General features: G+C 42.0%; 1 protein-coding gene and 1 non-coding gene across 18 annotated transcripts in view; one reads left to right on the top strand and one right to left on the bottom strand.

The window, feature by feature from the left end:
• Positions 1 to 768: 768 nt before the first annotated feature.
• The window catches only part of ZNF674 (zinc finger protein 674), a 33,531-nt gene continuing 14,141 nt past the window's right edge, over positions 769 to 20,158 (top strand). The window contains exons 1-6 of one of the 17 annotated variants that reach the window (XM_043457728.1): positions 769 to 993; positions 1,887 to 1,994; positions 3,316 to 3,384; positions 3,949 to 3,992; positions 5,822 to 5,948; positions 6,259 to 6,357. In XM_043457728.1, the coding sequence (XP_043313663.1) occupies positions 3,342 to 3,384; positions 3,949 to 3,992; positions 5,822 to 5,948; positions 6,259 to 6,357 (313 nt within the window). In that variant the 5' untranslated portion in view covers positions 769 to 993; positions 1,887 to 1,994; positions 3,316 to 3,341. Of the gene's footprint in view, positions 1,002 to 1,021; positions 1,385 to 1,886; positions 2,052 to 3,315; positions 3,993 to 4,756; positions 4,813 to 5,821; positions 5,949 to 6,258; positions 6,358 to 20,158 lie in introns of those variants that run through there. The other 16 variants (XM_043457730.1, XM_043457732.1, XM_043457731.1 and 13 more) reach the window with 16 other exon arrangements.
• LOC122436035 lies at positions 18,412 to 18,518 on the bottom strand. The gene has a single exon (XR_006267808.1). It is a non-coding gene; the product is annotated as a U6 spliceosomal RNA (small nuclear RNA).

Below are 20,158 nucleotides of genomic sequence, written 5' to 3'. Positions count from 1 at the left end.
GTCCTGAGCCTAGATTCTGCCCTGCCCAGACCAAGTTTCTGCCTGAAACCAGGGAAGTGTCACAGGCACACAGCACACACTTAGCCTCTCTCTCCAAGACCCTGACAAGAAACAGAAAACTTTCCTGAAGAGCACTACAGGCCTTTTTAGCAGACCACGTTGCCACAGGCTGGCATCATCAGAGAAACAGTTCTCCCCTACTTTACGCTGCATTTTCAAAATGGGCAAAGCCCAGGTTCTCCAAAGATCCCCAGGCTTCAAGCAACCAAAACTCCTCGATTTATTTCAGGACAATCAGGCATCATGGTTTCTTCATTCGTGCATTCTGCCGGCCCAGTAACCTGGCTCCCATCCGCTGCTCCAGGCGGCTTCCGGAACTGTGCCTGACCTCTGCTCTCTGATCTCTGACCTGACACCAGAGCCCGGCTCCTACCGGCCGGCCCCGCCTCCAAGATGGCCGCACCCGTGTAGGTTGTAGTTATCACGGAGGCAGTAGCCACCACTACGGTTTTCTTATTCTGATGATCTAAAGAAAGAGGAGAGCGTGGCTTTGCGGGATGGAGGGATGGGAACTCCCCAGGAAGCACAGCCACAAGGAGGCCCGGCGGCGCAAGAGGACGAGGAGAGCGGGCCTCCGAGGCAGCGGACCCGGCTCCGCTACGACAGTCTGCGCGGAGCCCACTTGCCTCCCGCCGCCCGAGACGCCCTCCCCCCTCTGCCCCCCAGCCTTTCGTACGACTCGTCGCGGAAAATGGTCGCACTACCTTGTCGCTCCATCTAACCTCAGAGGGAGCCACGTCAGAACCAGCGTCCCTGAAAGGCGCCATGTTGCCCATTGGCTATCTTGCCATCCCCCTAGCCACCCCCACCTCCCTTCTGCGCGTGCGCAGCACTTGGGCTCCCAGGGCAACGGGGAGCGGAAGTGTTCTGCTCACCCAGAGGGGAGTGCGAATTGGTGCTGGCTGTTTTACGCCCTCAGACCTCGGGTTCCTGGTAGTTTAGTAAGGGGAGGCGAAGTTGGGGGCGGGCTGGATGGGGAGGTCGGAGGAGCAGTGGGCCGTGGGTAATGAGCTCCCAACCCCTGGGGTGTTGAGTGACGGCCGTGGGGCGGAGAGGGGACTACGGAGTTAACGAGTGAATGGTTCATTAATTGATTGCTTTAGCAACTGTTTACTTGGTGGTGGTTTAGTCGCTAAGTCCTGTCCGACTCTTGTGACCCCATGGACTGTAGCCCGTCTCTGTCTGTGGCAGTTTTCAGGCAAGAATACTGGAGTGGATTGTCATTTCCTTATCCAGGGGAATCTTCCTGGCCCAACTGTTTACTTAGTGCATAGTGAATACCAGACACCATTGTTTCACTTTAGTCATCACAATAGCCCCAGGGGTAGGTACTACGATTCTCTTCATTTTACAGAGAGAAAGCAAGAACAGAAAGGCTCGGACACTTGACCAAAGTCACACAGTAAACTAGGGGCATCCTTTTTCTTTTTTTCAGCATACTATCTGTGCATTTCTAACTAATATACCCCGAATTTATCAACTTTATTGCTTACTGTCTCTCCCCTGCTAAGAATATGGCTCCTCAAGATGGGGGAACTCTGTTCACGTAGAATGGGCAAAGTAGGTACTCACCTCTGTTATTAACTGAAGAAAAGCAGTAGAGCAGGTGGTCAGTTTCGTTCCAGAACCCAGACTCTTAGGAAGTAAGGCAGTGCTTAGCTCTTTATCTAATGGTGGTGGTAACTGAGCTTACTAAATGTCGATTCTTAAAACTAGAGGGAGGCACTGTGCCTTCTAGTGTCAAGGGAAACATTTGGATTTTCCTCAACTTCACTCCATCATAGACGTTGCTAACTGCATCTCCTGTGTGGTCATTCCCTTTCCAGGGTCAGGGTTCATAACGGCCAACAGCTCACAGCTTCAGACGCCGGCTGATCTACCATGGGCTTCCTTAGTTAGTCTACAGAAGACCCAGCCTGAGACCTCAGAAGGAGGTGAGTTTTCCTGGTCAGAGGTAGAGACATGGTCCTGAAGGGAAGGTCCTAGCAAAGGTATCTTTCTTTGTCTTTGAATCCTTGGGTCCTGCCTCCTTAGTAATAAGACAGCTCATTTGGAAATTCCCTGGTGGTCCAGTGGTTAGGACTCCATGCTTTCACTGCTGAGGGTCCAGGATTCAATCCTTAGTAAGGGAACTAAGATCCCACAAGCTGAGCAGCCAGACCAAAAAAAAAAAAAAAAAACCCTAAAACCCAAAAAGACAGCTTCTCCGTGGGGAGTTGGAAGAAAAGCACCAGCCCAGACCTCAGGGCAGAGTGGGGAGACCCACAGAACAGACTCAGATGCTGTGGTTAGAGGGAAGTGGCTCACAGGATAGCAGGTTCTAAATGAACTGAACCTGCAGTGCCCTCTGTCCCTTCCTTCAGCTGAGAGAGAGCAAGACTTCTAGCCACCATCAAGAGCTGTGTCATGGTGGTCAGTTGAACCCCTATTGCAGGAGAGAGATGAGAAAGTTATGGATGGATGGAGGGATGCTGCACTGTGGTAGTGCTAGCAAGGACATGATCAGGCTGGAAAGATTGATTCCCTACCTCCCAGGACTTTCTCCACTCTTAACACATTTGTGCACACACATTTGTGCTCTCCTCTTGTGCTGTCGGCTATTTCAGTCAGTCCCATAGTATGAACAGCCCACTTCCCTGTAGCAGAAATGCTGAATCTCCTCTACCCTGACTAAATGACCAGAGAGATGTTTTTGGTTTCTGCATGTCTGTGAAATCTCAGAGTAGTCTCTAGGTAGCCATCACCTAGCTATGCTACCCCATTTTCATGCTAGTAACTGGGTCTGGAAGCATGACTCACTAAGCTCCATCTTGCTGAACCCTATTGCACTGATACTAAGGCAGGGATTGCTAGAGTGGCAGTGGTTAACAAAAGCTCATTGCTGAAAATTTGTTTTGAAAACTGCCAAATAAGGAAGAGCTTGGCAATCAAATGGCCATGATGGGAAATAAGGAAGAATTAGGGAGGGAACAGGGAGGTGGTGGGCCGGAAGGACCAGGGTCGGGGGGAGCAAAGTCAATGGTTTCCAGTTCCATGTGGACCTGACCAATGCCAGGTGCTTAACCTCCCTCAGTCCCCCTACCTTCCGCCCTCCACCCCTTTCCCTTCCGCCCTGCACTCAGCCCTGGTTAGGCTCCTTCCTCCAAACTGCAGCAAGTTGTCCCTGTCTCCAGACTTTGCTCAGGGTTTGTCACCTGAAGGGCTCATTGTGATAATTAGGTGGTTTGTAATAATTTCTCCTTTTTATTTTACTAGTAATTAATATTGTCAAAAGTGATAAAATGCGAGTAAACAAAAAAGGAAAGGTGAAATCAACCCTCAAAGGTAAGCAGGGTCAACGTTTTAATAGATGTTCTTCTTCAGTACATGCATATAGCTTAACAAAGGAGATCCCACCCACCTGCTTTCTGGTAACCTGCTTTTAAATATGTTAAGACATGAGAACAGGATTCCATTGCATTTTTAAAGCCCATGTGGTATTTCCCATTTTGTGTATCTTATTTTTTTTAAACTTGAGCCACCTTTACTGGAGGTTTAGTTGCTTCCAGATTGTTGAATGGTGGAAATACCTACAGTTAATATCTTTGCAAATAAATTATGATAAATTCCCAGGCATAGAATTTTTGAGAGAAAGGAAATATCAGGTTGTTAATGGCTTCTGAGTAGAAGTTTTTAAACACAGTCTTATATCTGTCCAGGGAGAGAAAATCAATTTCCATGGGATTGTGCAAAACCCATGGGATCTTAGCCAAAGGAACAGCCTGGAGCTACCAGGCCTTGTGTCCTGATCACCCTCACTGTGGGGCAGGGGTGATTGTTATTAGGCTGGTGATGGTGGTCTCAGGGCTATGTGCACTGACCTCAACCCTCCTGATTCTGCCTTCCTAGATCTCCATCCTTGGTCTGGGCAGAACCAGATGGCCATGTCCCAGGTGAGTTCCTAATTTACCCCTACTTTGTTTCCAGTTAATTTAAGGTAGCAATTAGGAAATTATATTGCAACCTTGAAAAAATATATGTTAGTTCCCTCAGCTTTGGCTGTTTTCTGCTCAACCTGTCATCCACCTCAGGTTTCTCCAATCCTTCCTCTTTTCACCAAAAAGGCAACAACAACAACAACAAAAGAACGATATAGAAAGGAAAAGACATTTTTGTCTACTTCTTACTCTTGGAACTGCGCTTCATATTTTTGCCTTCTCAAAGAAAATTGTTTAAATGCATAAACTTATGTTGCTTTTTCTATTCACTTTCACTTTCAGTGCACTTTTTGCCTTTTCATTATGTTTAAAATTGTGAAAGTAAATCCACATCTCATGTTCTAATATGCATAAAATAAACAGTATCCAAAAGATCCCTATTTCTTCTTCTCCCAGTACCACATTCTTCCTCAGAAATGCCCACTGTTAGCAGTTTGGTGATAAGGTGCTGTAAATGCATTTACTTCAGTTTAATTAACTAAAAATAGAGGTACATGTTGGAGAAGGAAATGGTAACCCACTCTAGTACTTGTGCCTGGAAAATCCCATGGATGGAGGAGCCTGGTAGGCTACAGTCTGTGGGGTCTTAAAGAGTCCAACAGGACTGGGTGACTTCACTATCACTTTTCACTTTCATGCATTGGAGAAGGAAATGGCAACCCACTCCAGTGTTCTTGCCTTGAGAATCCCAGGGACGGGGGAGCCTGGTGGGCTGCCGTCTATGAGGTCGCACAGAGTTGGACACGACTGAAGCGACTTAGCAGCAGCAGCAGAGGTACATGTAATGTGTGTTTTTTCTCAAATGCCATCACACCCCCATACCCATCTTGCTTTTCCCACTTGATTATATTATGAGTGGTGGTCCCCATCAGTACATAGAAACTGTTTCAGTTCCTCTTTCGTGGTATGGATGTCTCATTTAACTATTTCTCTTTTCATGAATATTTGGGTTTTTTGTTTTATTTTTCTATCTTAAATAGTGCCTCATGAACTGCTTTCTATGTATCTGTTGGCCCATTAGTACAGGTATTTACGGAGAGTACACCTGGAAGAATTTTTGAACCAAAGGTATTCACACTTTAAATTTGCTTTCCCAAATCCTGGACTGATTGGTACTTTCACAAAATTTTAAATACCAGATAATTTCTGTGTTCAACTCTTCCAGGCTGTTGTTGAAAGATTAGAAGGAATCCAGTTCATGCTATGATGCCACCTAAATTCGAGGAAGATACTACAGAAAAGTAAAAAGCGAAAGACCACTTTTATTTAAGCATATGGATGCGGAAATTCTAAAAATGTGTTCTGAATAGAGCATTAATAAATTGAATTGAGCATTTTTTAAAAAGTACTCAGTACCTATGATAAAACATTCAAACAAACACTTTGTTCAACAAAAGGTGAAAAATAATTTTCCTTCTCACCCTGTTTCCATATCTCCTTCATATTTCATGCATGCTGCCAGAAATCATGTGTGCACATTTATTTGTCTCGATGGAAGTATCCCCCTTTCTTTTCTTTTCTTCCTTTTCACGTATTACAGCACATTCTAGTCCTTTCTGTGTCTGTTCCATTTCACTGTGTGTTTGATCAACCTTAACTTTTCTCACCTCAGCACTCTTGACCTTTGGGTCAGATAATGCTATGTTGTGGAGGGGTGCCATGTGCATTGGAGGATATTTAACAACATCTCTGGCCTCTACCCTCTGGGTAGAGGGATACCAGCGCCTTGACCCCCAACCCCCCCTAGTTGTGACAGTGGGCTATGGAGAAGTGTATTGTTGCAGGAAACATTGACCTTCAGGGACGTGTTTGTGGACTTCACCCAGGAGGAGTGGCAGCAGCTGGACGCTGCTCAGAAGAACCTCCACAGGGACGTCATGCTGGAGAACTACAGCCACCTGGTCTCTGTTGGTGAGGGACCCTCCACAGGGTGACTGGAACACACCCCCTTGTGTTTCCCTCTCTGGGCTGCTGCAGCTCAGGGGTATCTGGGCCCTGAATAAGTCAGGCCTCAGGCTCCCGGTCAGGAATTCCTAATGGCGTTTGCCCCCTGCCCAGGATGGTCATTATCTCGCCTTCTCTGGTCTGCACTGAGGGCCCACTGGCTAGGCTCACAGGGCAGTCACCAAAGCCAGACCATCCCCGCCCTGCAAGGATGGGCCTTGGTTCTGGGATGCTGCAGATGTTCATAACCAAGTCCTCTGTCATTTCCTCTCAACAGGATACCTTGTGGCCCAGCCACATGGGATCTTCAGGTTGGGACAAGGAGAAGAGAAGGCAGGGATGGCAGCTGGAGAAAGCCCACTGTGGAGCTGTCCAGGTGAGCCCATGCCAGGCCAGCTGGGCCAGGCAGGGGGACCTTCACGGGTCAGGGAGATCTTGGCCTCAGCAGCACGCCCAGGAACTTATCTCAGAAACCCCAGGCTTGGGGACACAACTCAGGGCTGATGGAATGAGCTGCTGTGATAGCTACATGATGCCCCACCTGCCACCCCTCCACAGCCCCTTATTCTTGGGGTTCAGACAGAGGCGGCTGCTATTGTTCTCTAGATCCTGTCCCCACCTTCTAGCATCTCCAGTATATGGAGATGTGCCCAGGTTTGTCTCTTTCCTCTTCTCCTCCTTTCTGAAAGCTGTTAAGCCTTCTCTCTTGGGTATTCACATGTTCATCAGAAGCCAAGCCGATGGAAGGATGAAGTTTCCTCTTTATTTGGCATATTGTGGGCCCTCAAAATCTGAAATGCAGTGTCTTTAACCTCAGGGAAATTATCCTCAGGAAATTATTGATTTATTGGAGTTAGGATGGACAAGAGAGCTTTGCTTAGTAACCTTCAGCTCTACCAGGCCAGGTACCACCGTGTCCTTGTCTGCTCTCACTTTGAGGCTAAACAGTGTCAACTTCACACAGGTTTCTGTTTGCTCATTTCTCTCAGACCATTCCAAATCTGACTTGATTCCACCTGTTGTCAGATTCCTCCTCTTATCAATACTTCCCTCCCACTCAACTCTTTTGTCTTTTGTCTTACCTCTATTTATTAAAATAAATAAACCCGAGAGCATATTACTTCCATAGCAGCATGCTTCAGTGAGCACTGTCTGCTTTCCTGTTTGTTTGTTTTTGCTCAGGGTCTCTTATGGTGACCTAGGAAATCTCGAGACATTAGTCTTTGTCTTTTTCTTTCCCGCTCTTAGTGGCCACTCAGCGGCCCCTCCCGAAGAAGTCTGTCTAGATCACTGTTACCTTTCACTGCGCTCCATGGACCAGCAGCCTGGGCATGGCCTGGGCTCAGAGTAGAAGTGCAGATTTGGGATCCACTTCAGCTTTACTGAATCTGCATCTGCTTTTCAACAGCTGTTCAGAGATTAGTTTCATGACTGCAGCTGTAGTCAGACGGGCAGCTGATTCCAGGTGACTCTCTAGATGGCTTCCCCAGAGCCCACTCCTGCCTGGCAGGTGCACCCTCTCACTCAGAGCCTTCCTGAACCTTCTCCCAGGGACATTTTGGCCTACAATTTACTCTTTATCAATCAATTCCATATCTGCTGCTCCATAGAGATTCATCAGGGTTTCTGGTCTGCTGATGGCCTGCTTTTTCCTGCTTCCACTGTTTCCAGGAATTGAGTTGCATTCTTATTTCAATATTAATTGTGGAAGGAGGAAGCACAGACTCAAAGGAAGCTTCCACCCTTTGAAGTCACATTTCCCATGTTGAGTCTGAGTGTGCAGAACATTCTGGGATATGATGTAATCTCAGTGCGTTCCCAGTCACACCTCCAAGGGCAGCTTCTTTTCAAGGTTTCTAATTCCTCTGATGAGCATCTCCAAAGGTCCAGGGAATACCTTCACATCTGCATTTCTCAGTTTTCTTTCCCTCCTATGAAAAGTAAGGATTTAGTTCAATTAACCTTGATCTTCTGCTCTGTAGCGCTTCACAATGTTCATTAAGTTTTTATTTTCCCTTTCTTTGTTGACTATCCTTGTAACTTTCAACAACATAGCTAAGCTTCTGTTTTTGCATTCCAGTTGGTAACTTTCTTTAAATCATAGCCAAATGCCTGTGGCTGAATTTTCTACCTGGAACACAAACCCCTAGAGGCAAGAGTCCACATCTTGTTTTCATTCATCCAGGTGTCTGTAGAGGCACTAAGTAAGTATTGCTTTGATAGTTTTGGACTGGGGCAGAGGAAGGAGGTTTGTTATTCTTCCATAGCCCAGTGGTGAAGAGCTGGGACTTACAGCCTAGATTCAGATTCTAGCCTTTTCACTCACAAGCTGTCAGTTTGTAGAATGGGGCTAAATGCTAGAATTTAAAGGACTGACAGAATTTAATGAGTTGATAAATGTCAAGCACCAAAAAAAGTGCCTTGGAATAAAGGAAGTTCTCAATATATGTTATCACTCTTTGTATTGTTGTTATTAGCCATATAGAATATTTGTTTAATGTAATGGTTGTCAACCAGAGGTGTATCACCTGTGGAGGCCTAGTTATGTGCATTGTAACATTCCAGATAGTTCTGATATCCATGTCTAGTTCAGATTCATTGCTTTAAATGTCTGCTGACAGAGGTTCAAAGGACTGTGAGACTTAGCAAGGCCGTCACCCAGGAGCATGGGTCAGTCAGATGGGATAGTAAATAAGAGCACACAGCCTCACTACTGGTTAGCTTGGTTCTCTTCCCCCATTCCTCCATTCTTCAAACTACTCCAGAGCTTATATTCTCCTCTGGGCCCTGGATGAAATCTCTGACAAATCTCATAAATTCTTGGATTGTTCTGAGATAATAAACATCTTCTGTCAAGATCCACATATCAAGAGTAGCCTTGCTGTCATATTTATTATTTTCAATTTGTTGAGCTTTTCACAGAAAGAACTTTTACCTTTGTTAATTTTCTTTATTGTGTTTTCCATTTTGTTGATTTCTCCTTTTACATTTATTTCCATTTCTAATTCTTTGGGTTTACTTTGTTGTTCTGTATCAGCGTCTTTTTCCCTTCAACATTTTATTATAAAAATTTTCAGACAAAACAAGCAAAATAATTATAGTTTGAACATCCATGTAATATTTAGATTCTATAATGAATGTTTTGCTGTATTTGCCTTATTGCCTATCTGTGTGCTAATTCCTCTCTTCTTCCATCAATCTCCCTTTTTTGTGTGTGTGGAATGCATTTCAAAGTAAGTTGTGGATATCAGTACACTTCACACCTAAATACTCCCACAGGCATATCATTAACTAGAATTAAATATTTCTTAGTATTTTTTCTATCCTTAATGCTTAACAGGTGTTTTCATAAAAGGAAATGCAAAACTAGCACAATATGATAGTGGGTTGTATGTGGTAATGCTTTAATGTAATTTCCAGATGCATTTTCCATGTATTGTCATGATATATGTAACTGCAGTCTCCTCTTCTTGAAAATGAAGTTTGGGTTATTGAGGTATAATTTATATACCATGAAGTTCACCTCTCTTAAGTGTACAGTTCTATATATATTGACAAATATATAGTCATTTAAATACCATCACAATCAAGCTATTGGACATTTTCATTCCCCTAAAACATTCCCTTGTTCCTCTTTACAATTAAACTTCTCCCCTACTCTCACATCCAATCTTGTTTTTTCTTCTAGTTTTGTTTTTTTCTAGAATGTTATATAAATGAATCTCATAGTATATAGCCTTACACATCTTTCTTCTTTCATTTACTTTAATGCTTTTTAGGTTCATCCGTGTTGTGACATGTTTCAACAGTCTGTTCCTTTCTGTAGTCAAATGATACTCCATTTGCTTACCATAGACCACGGTATGCACTTGAATTTTTTTTTTTTTTGGTTATTATGAAAGAAGCTGATATGAACACACTCATGTTTAGGCATTTGTGTGGGCATATATTTTCATATTTCTGGGGTAAATATCTAGAGTGGGATTGCTTGGTCATATGGTAAGTGTATGTTTAACTTCACAAGACACTACCAAACTGTTTTACAGTGTAACTGTACCATTTTGGATGCCCACCAGCAACATATAAGAGTTCCAGTGTTTTGTTTTCTTGCCAGCACTTGGTATTATTAGTATTGTTAGTCTTTCTAGATACTGTATAAGAGTAACTCATTGTGCTATTAATTTGCATTTCTCCAATAACTGATATTCAGCATCTTTTCATGTTCTTTTGTTTGCCATCTATATATCTTTGGTGAACTATTTCTTGTAATCTTTTGCCATTTTTGTTATTATTAAATTGTGAGAGTTCTTTATATATTCTGGATGCAAGCCCTCTATCACTATGTGTTTTCCAAGTCTTTACTCCCATGCTGTGGCTTGTTTTTATCTTAACAGTGTCTTTCCTAAAAAAGACATTTTTAATTTTGATAAAGTCCAATTTATCAAATTGTTCTTCTACAGTTCATGCTGTTATACCCTGTATAACAATTCTCTAACACAAGGTAACAGAGATTTTCTCATATTTTTATTTCAGAGGATTTATAATGTTAGTTCTTATATTTATCAGGCTTCTCTGATAGCTCAGTTGGTAAAGAATCCACTTGCGATGCAGGAGACCCCAGTTTGATTCCTGGTTCAGGAAGATCTGCTGGAAAAGGGATAGGCTACCCACTCCAGTATTCTTGGGCTTCCCTTGTCGCTCAGTTGGTAAAGAATCTGCCTGCAATGCAGGAGACCTGGGTTCGATCCCTGGATTGGGAAGATCCCCTGGAGAAGGGAAAGGCTACCCACTCCAGTATTCTGGGCTAGAGAATTCCATGGACTGTATAGTCCATGGGGTCGCAAAGAGTTGGACATGACTGAGTGACTTTCACTTTCACTTATATTTAGGCCCATGGCCAATAATGAGATGAATATTTTTACCTGGTATGAGTTAAGGGTCATTGTTTTCCTTTTTCTTGCATATGCATATTTAATTGTTCAAGCAGCATTTTTTAGAAGACTATCTCTTCTCCATTGACTTACCTTGGTACCCTTATCAAAAACAGTTGAGCACATATGCATTGATCTGTCTGCCAATACGGCACTCTGTTAATTACTGTAGCCTACATGTTCACATCAGGTACAGTGAATCTTCCAACTCTGTTTTTTTCATAATGTTTTGGTTCTTGATATTTTCATATAAATTTTAAAATCAGCTTGCCAATTTCTGCATCAAAGCCTACAGGGATTTTGTTTGGAATTACATTGAGTGTGGATCATTGAAATACTAAGAATATTGAGTCTTCCAATTCACAAACATAGTATATCTCTCAATTTATTTAGGTCTATAAAAATTTATCTCAGTATCTAAGTAATATTTGGTAGTTTTGAGTGCATGGGTCTTGCATAGCGAATGCAACTGCAATTTAAATATTTCATTTTAAACACACCTATTTGCTTTTTGTCAGTGTCTCCTTTGTTTTTTTTTAATTTAGTGGTTGCTCTAGCAATTAAGAGATACATGCTTTATTAACCCTTTCACCATATATATTTATATTTTAAGACTTTAAGTCATATGTAGAAAGTTTATAGCAATATAGGTCACTTCCCTGCCCTCCTTCATGTTATGCTCTAGGTTTCAAATGTATTGTATTCACAACTGTCATACATATCTTAAAGAATTCAAAAGGAGAAAAATAGCCTGTAGTGTTTTTTTTTTTTTTTTTGCAACCCCATGGACTGTAGCCCGCCAGGCTCCTCTGTCCATGAGATTTCCCAGGCAAGAATACTGGAGTGGGTTGCCATTTCCTTCTCCAGGGGATCTTCCCAGCCCAGGGATTGAACCTGTGTCTTCTGCAAGTCTCCTGTATTGCAGGTGGATTCTTTACTGCTGAACTACCAGGGAAGCCCATTCTGTATATTTACCCAGATGTTTTTTTGTTGTTGTTGTTGTTAATTAACTTAAATTGGAGGTTAATTACAATGTTGTAGTGGTTTTTTCCATACATTCATATGAATCAGCCATGGATATACAGGTGTCCCCCATCCTAAACCCTCCTCCCACCTCCCTCCCCATCCTATCCCTCAGGATCGTCCCAGTGCACCAGCCCTGAGTGCCCTGTCTCATGCATCGAGCCTGGACTGGCGATATTTTTCACACATGGTAATATACATGTTTCAATGCTGTCTCTCAAATCATCCCACCCTCGCCTTCTCCCACAGAGTCAAACAGTCTGTTCTTTACATTTGTGTCTCTTTTGCTGTCTCACATGTAGGGTCATCATTACTATCTTTCTAAATTCCATATATATGCGTTAATATACTGTATTGGTGTTTTTCTTTCTGACTTACTTCACTCTGTATAATAGGTTCCAGTTTCATCCACCTCATTAGAACTGATTCAAATACATTCTTTTTAATAGCTGAGTAATATTCCATTGTGTATATGTACCATAGCTTTCTTATCCATTCAGCTGCCGATGGACATCTAGGTTGCTTCCATGTCCTAGCTATTGTAAACAGTGCTGTGATGAACATTGGGGGACACGTGTCTCTTTCAATTCTGGTTTCCTCGGTGTGTATGCCCAGGAGTGGGATTGCTGGGTCATATGGCTGTTCTATTTCCAGTTTTTTAAGGAATCTCCACACTGTTCTCCATAGTGGTTGTACTAGTTTGCATTCCCACCAACAGTGTAAGAGGGTTCCCTTTTCTCCACACCCTCTCCAGCATTTATTTTTTGTAGACTTTTTGATAGCAGCCATGCTGACTGGAGTGTAATGGTACCTCATTGTGGTTTTGATTTGCATTTCTCTGATACTGTGTGATGTTGAGCGTCTTTTCATGTGTTTATTAGCCATCTGTATGTCTTCTTTGGAGAAATGTCTGTTTGGTTCTTTGGCCCATTTTTTTTATTGTTACCCAGATATTTTATCATTTTTGTTGGTCTTCCCATTCACCCTGCAGAAAATCCTGTTGCATTTCTCTTAGAAGAAATCTGATGACAAAATCTCTTTGCTTCAGTGTAGAATTCTGGGTTGACAATTTTTTGCCTTTAGTAATTTTAAGAAGTTCCAGTATCATCTGACCTTCATTGTTTCTGATGAGAACCTCACAGTCATTTGAATAATTGATTCATATGCAATGTGCTTTTTTTTTTTTTTACTAACTACATTCAAGATATTTTCTTTAACTTTGCTTTCCAGATATTTGACTGTAATATTCCTGGGTGTTTCTGTGAGTTTATGTTGTTTCTGCTATGCTGAGCATCTCAAATCTGTCATTTTATGTCTTTTTCCAAATTTGGGACTTTTTTGACCATTATTTCTTCAGACCTTTTCTTCTGCACTAGTCTCATTTCCTTGGAGGACTCCAATAATGTGAATGTTGGACCTTCTGATACTGTCCCATGGATACCTGATGCTGTATTTCTTTCTTTTGTTTTTCTCAGTCTTTTGGTCTCTATTCCTCATATTGGCAGGTTGGATCATTTCTGTCAGTTTAACTCCAAGTTCATTGACTCTTGCCTCTCTTGTCTCCATTCTGCTGCTCAGTTCACCCCAGGTGTTGGTTTGTTTGTCTTTCTGATTTCAGATAGTATCTTTTTTAGTTCTAAAATTTCCATTTTTTTAATAGTTTCTGTATCTCAGTTGAGAACTTCTTTTTATCCATTCACTTCAAGTGTGTCTGCCTCATAGAACTGTTTCCATAGCTGCTTAAAATGTCTTTGGTATTTCCATCATCTGGTATCTGTTGGTTATCTTTTCTCTTGAGAATTGGTCACATTTTGCTAGTTGTTTGTTACGTTGAATGGTTTTGGATTCTATCCTAGATAGTGGTGATTGTTTTGTTGCTTTTAATCTTTAGTTATCACTTAATAAACCTAGTTAGATTCATATCACTGGTTTTGTGTTGCCCTCTGTGGGTACTGATTCTAATCGATGTGGTGTTCAAAGCCTTTGCTTTGTGTATGCACCATTCAGGGGTTAATTTGAGACTTGAGTGATGGTTTAAGTCTTTGTGCAGTTTTCAGAACCTTTGCTGGCCTGCTTCATGGTTGTCTGAATGCATTTGTCACTCAGGTGTTAGTCTCAGACTGAGCTGTGGTTGAAATATTACTTTAGTTCAGTTCTTAAAGCTTTGGTGTGAGGCTTTTGCTTGGATGAGCTCAGGACTTCAGGAGGTTTATATACCATTGGGACAGAGTCTTGTGAAAAAATAATGGGGACTAAAAAGAAATGCCCTGGTATACGGGCTGCTTCTTCACTTTTTGACTCACCTTCAGAGTCTGCCTGCTTTTTTTTGCTTTTAACTTGTCAGAATCCTGCATAGCTGCTTTATATGTTTTGTCCAGAGTTCTTAGTTGCAATAATCAGTAGGAGAGGGGCTGTAGTAGACATACTGCATTGTGCCTAGAAATGGAAACCTTAATTTCATTCATTCTTGCTTTTATCTTTATTATTTCTATTCTCCTGCTAGTTTGAATTTAATTTTCTCTTTTCCTAGTTTCATAAGGTAGAAGCTTAGATAATTCATTTGATAGCTTCCCTGTCTAATAGAAGTATTGTGAATGCTATGACTGCCTCTAAGAACTGATTTAGCTGTCTCAGCCTCTCTGTATTATACCACAATATACAAGAAACATACAAGAAACTGCATGTATTTGAAGTGTATAATTTGATAAGTTTTGACATGTAAACACCCAAGAATCCATCACTACAATCAAGATAGTGAAGTCATAGAATGGGAGAATTTGTATGAAATTGGTGTTATTTCTTCCTTGAATGTTTGATAGAATTCCCCAGTGAAGTCATCTGTGCCTGGAGTTTTCTTTATAGGAAGGCATTAAACTACAGTGTCAATTTCTTTAATAGATACTGGATTATTCAGATTATTTCTTCATGAACAAACTTTGGTAACTTGTGTCTTTCAAGGAGTTTGTCCGTTTCACCTAAGTTGGCAAATTTATTGGCATAAAGTTGTTCATAGTATTTCCTTATTATGCTTTTAATTTCTGAGGGTCTGTGGTAGTCTTATTTTAGTTTTAAAAAAGTAATAACGTGTAGAAGTGAAAACTATGAACTTCATTTAAAAGGAAATCTCTCCCCCCAGCTAATGCCTCTTTCAATGCTTCAGGCTGGAAGCTCTCCCCCCCACTCCCCCTGCCACTTGCTGAATCACCAACTAGGCCATCTCTGGCTCCTTGGGTGAAGCAAGTGAAGAAGGAGGGAGTTAGGGCAAAAATAGTTTGCCCTAACTGGTAAAGATATAATCTGATATTGACACCCTCTGCATGTGGCAGATTCTAGAGAGCAATTTCTTTCTGTCCCTGGTATGTTTTGGGCTTCCCAAGTGGCACTAGTGGTAAAGAACCCACCTACCAATGCAGGAGACGTAAGAGACAGGTTCAATCCCTGGGCTGGGAAGATCGCCTGGAGGAGGAAATGGCACCCCCATGGCAGCCCACTCCAGTATTCTTGCCTGGAGAATCCCCATGGGCAGAGGATATTGGTGGGCTTCAGTCCATAGGGTCACAAAGAGTTGGACATGACTGAGCACACACAAACTGGTATGTTTATGGTTTCCTTGGAGATGCCCCAGCTAGGGCCCTTGATTGCAGTTCCCTCAATATAGGCTGTGCCTCTTTTCCAGCAAGTTATTTAATATATCTCCTTCTTGCCCTCACCAAACAGCACTGTCGTAGACATCCAGTCTCTTTTTGCTGAGGTCACCTTGATGCTAGGAGAAAGTCCCCTCTCCAAAGTAACCCAACCCTGTTTCTATCCAGAAGGTCCACATCTGGCTTGTGGAATGTGTGTCTGTGTGATGGGGCCTTGATCTCTTCATCACCTTCCCCCGCCACCCAATGCAACCTCTTTTCTGTGGCCACAGACTGCCACAACCTGCCTGTCACCTGTAGAGTTTTCTAGTCGCAAACCAGGTGCCAAGTCTCATGTGTCCCCCAGACTCTACTGGACATATATAAAGCAGGTTGTCTCCTTGAAGTTTTCCTTACTAGATTAGGGCTGGGGCAAAAGTACTCCTCCTGCCCCTATTGTGTGAGAGAGAAAATGCCACCGCTTTCCAGCAGCTCTGTCTGAAGGTTTCTTCCTCAGCTTCTTAAACCTTAATACTCCTACTTTTTTTTTTTACTCCTACTTGTAAGGTGTCTTACTGCAGAGGGACTCCAAGTGGCTTTGACCTACTCCTTTAAGTCCTGCAAACGTCTCTGGACTGCGAAAGCACTTGGTAGTATTTTATTACCAGCCTTTGAAATGGCTAGGGTTTTTTTTTTTAATATTTTATTTTCTTGTAGTGAGAACTTTTAAGATTCACTCTCTTAACAACTTTCAAATACACAATACAGTATTATTAGCTATAGTTGGGCTTCCCAGGTGGCTCAGTGGTAAAGAATCTGTCTGCCAGTGCACGAGATGCAAGAGACGTTTGATCCCTGGGTTGGGAAGATCCCCAGAGGAGGAAATTACAACTTGCTCCAGTTTTCTTGCCTGGAAAATTCCATAAACAGGAGGAGCCTGGCAGCTAGAGTCCATGGGATCACAAAGAGTTGGACATGACTGAGCAACCAAGCATACACACACAGCTATAGTCACCATGCTGTTACTGCTTCTGCAGTGTTTGTTTAGAAAGCCCCAGGCTGGAATCAAACTAAGAAAAAAGTCACTGCTGTTTCCCAATTTACAGTGGAGCTGCCTCCTCACCCCTCTCCCCAAGTTAGTATCACCTTGATCCATGTGTACAGATCATTGTTGAATCTTGAGATGTGGGCAAGAGAAGTGGAGATTGTTGGTAAAAATAAAGGGCTCTACCAACAGTTTTTTCAAAGCAGATGGCCTGCAAAGAGCTGTATTGATACCATGTTAAGCCAGTTCCTTCAGAGCATGGGTTGCAACTGAGTGGCATATGTAGCTTCTGAAATATTTGAAACTTCTGGTTTTGAACAGGAAGCATCAATGTAAAAATGCAAAGCTTTGTAACCTTATGCAGCCAAACTGATGATACAGACAATGCATGATTTAGAGCAGTGCTGCGCAAGAGAACTTTCTACAATGATAGCACTGTTCTCTCTATATAGAATTGTAGTATGGGCATACTCCTTGGGCTTCCCAGGTGGCACTAGTGGTAAAGAACCTGCCTGCCAATTCAGGAGACATAAGAGATACGGGTTTGATTCCTGGGTCAGGAAGATTCCCCAGAGAAGGGCATGGCAACCCACTCCAGTATTCTTGCCTGGAGAATCCTGTGGACAGAGGAGCATGGCGGGCCATGACTAACAAAGAGTCAGACACAACTGGGGCAACTTAGCATGTATGCATACATGGGCACACGCTACATTTTGGTAATCTGTTAAGTACAAATTGGTATCTTACTGTAATTTTTGTTTCCCTGATTACAAGTAAAGGTATTTATCATTTCATATTTTGTGTGGACTGGATTTCCTCTTCTGTGGCTTACTTGTTCATATCCTTTATTTGTGTTTTTGTTGGGGGTATTTGTCTTTTTCACATTTATACAGATTCTATATATAGTCCCAATTCTGATTTTGTATATAGTCAGTATCTTTTTCTTAATTTTTTTCCATTTGTTTTTATTAGTTGGAGGCTAATTACTTTACAATATTGTAGTGGTTTTTGCCATACATTGACATGAATCAACCATGGATTTACATGTGTTCCCCATCCCAATCCCCCCTCCCACCTCCCTCTCCATCCCATCCCTCTGGGTTTTCCCAGTGCACCAGCCCTGAGCACTTATCTCATGCATCCAACATGGGCTGGTGATCTGTTTCACCCTTGATAGTATACTTGTTTCAATGCTGTTCTCTCAGAATATCCCACCCTCGCCTTCTCCCACAGAGTCTAAAAGTCCGTTCTGTACATCTGTGTCTCTTTTTCTGTTTTGCATATTGGGTTATCATTACCATCTTTTTAAATTCCATATATATGCGTTAGTATACTGTATTGGTCTTTATCTTTCTGGTTACTTCACTCTGTATAATGGGCTCCAGTTTCATCCATCTCATTAGAACTGATTCAAATGAATTCTTTTTAATGGCTGAGTAATATTCCATAGTGTATATGTACCACAGCTTCTTTTTCCATTCGTCTGCTGATGGGCATCTAGGTTGCTTCCATGTCCCGGCTATTATAAACAGTGCTGCGATGAACATTGGGGTGCACGTGTCTCTTTCAGTTCTGGTTTCCTCAGTGTGTATGCCCAGGAGTGGGATTGCTGGGTCATATGGCAGTTCTATTTCCAGTTTTTTAAGGAATCTCCACACTGTTCTCCATAGCGGCTATACTAGTTTGCATTCCCACCAACAGTGTAAGAGGGTTCCCTTTTCTCCACACCCTCTCCAGCATTTATTGCTTGTAGACTTTTGGATAGCAGCCATTTTGACTGGCATGTAATGGTACCTCATTGAGGTTTTAAAAATATGGAATGCTTCATGAATTTGCGTGTCATCCTTGCGCAGGGGCCATGCTAATCTTCTCTGTATCGTTCCAATTTTAGTATATGTGCTGCCGAAGCGAGCACAGTATCTTTTTTTAAAATTTTTATTGGAGAGTATAGTTGATTTACAATGTTGTGTTAGTTTCAGAGGTACAGCAAACTGAATCAGTTACACATATACATATGTCCACTCTTTTTAGTTAGTATTCTTTCTTCATCTTGGTTATTGCTGGTGTTTTTTGAGTACAAGTTTTCTTTGTAATGTAATTTCTTTGTAATTGATTGATTTTTTAGTTTGTGCTTTTTGTGTAATTTCATGTAACTTTTCTCTGACGGAGCTCATAAAGATGTCATGTAATTTTCTTCCAAAAATTCAAATTTTGCATTTTACTTTCTTAAAATCTGCCTCAGTCAGTTCAGTCACTCAGTCATGTCTGACTCTTTGCGACCCCATGGACTGCAGCATGCCAGGCTTTCCTGTCCGTCACCAACTCCCAGAGTTTACTCAAACTTATGTCCATTGAGTTGGTGATGCTATCCAACCTTCTCATCCTCTGTCATCCCCTTCTCCTCCTGCCTTCAATCTTTCCCAGCATCAAAGTCTTTTCCAGTGAGTCAGTTCTTTGCATCATGTGTCCAAAGTATTGGAATTTCAGCTTCAACGTCAGTCCTTTCAATGAATATTCAGGACTGATTTCCTTTAGGATTGACTGGTTTAATCTGCTTGCAGTCCAAGGGACTCTCAAGATTCTTCTCCAACACCAGAGTTCAAAAGCATCAATTCTTTGGTGCTCAGCTTTCGTTATAGTCCAACTCTCACATCCATACATGACTACTGGAAGAACCATAGCTTTGATTAGATGGACCTTTGTTGGCAAAGTAATGTCTGTGCTTTTTAATATGCTGTCTAGGTTGGTCATAGCTTTTCTTCCAAGGAGCGAGCATCTTTTAATTTCATGGCTGCAGTCACCATCTGCAGTGATTTTGGAGCCCCTAAAAGTAGTCTCTCACTGTTTCTGTTGTTTCCCCATCTATTTGCCATGAAATGATGGGCCAGATGCCATGATCTTAGTTTTCTGAATGTTGAGCTTTAAGCCAACTTTTTCACTCTCCTCTTTCACTTTCATCAAGAGGCTCTTTAGTTCTTCTTTGCTTTCTGCTATATATATATAGGCATATATAAAATCTGCCTAAACTTTATATAATTAATGAAGAAGGGAACTATTAGTTGACCTTTTTTCCCCATGTGGACATCCACTTGTACCATGCCACATACTGAACCCTTTCAACAGTGGTGTGGGATACCCCTTCAGCTAGAGGTCAAGTTCCATATCTGTGTGGGGCTGTTCCAAGGCTCTCTATTTAGTTCCATTGGTCTGTTTGTCCCTTTGCTATTTGCATGTTTTTCTAACTTTATAATGAATTAAAATATATAAAGCACTTAAAAGTGCCTAATGAATGCTATATAAATGTCAACTGTTATATCATTCTTACTGTTGTTGATGTTGTTAACAGCTGGTAGGATGATTCTCGTTATCTCTTTAGACCCTTTGGTCTTCAAAAAGGAACCTAAGGATTAGTTTGTCAAGTTCCGTGGAAAACTATTGGGGATTTCAATTCCAATTGACCTGTGTTTGGAGATGAGTTGGAAGTAGGTTGGGGTTTGGTATCTTTACTCTATTGAGTTTTACCATCAGTGAACTCTTATTCAACCTGTCCTTTCT

The sequence above is a fragment of the Cervus canadensis genome, chromosome X (assembly GCF_019320065.1).
Source record: "Cervus canadensis isolate Bull #8, Minnesota chromosome X, ASM1932006v1, whole genome shotgun sequence".
NCBI lineage: Eukaryota > Metazoa > Chordata > Mammalia > Artiodactyla > Cervidae > Cervus > Cervus canadensis.
The sequence above is the reverse complement of the archived record's forward strand: the minus strand, read 5'-3'. Positions and strand labels throughout refer to the sequence as shown.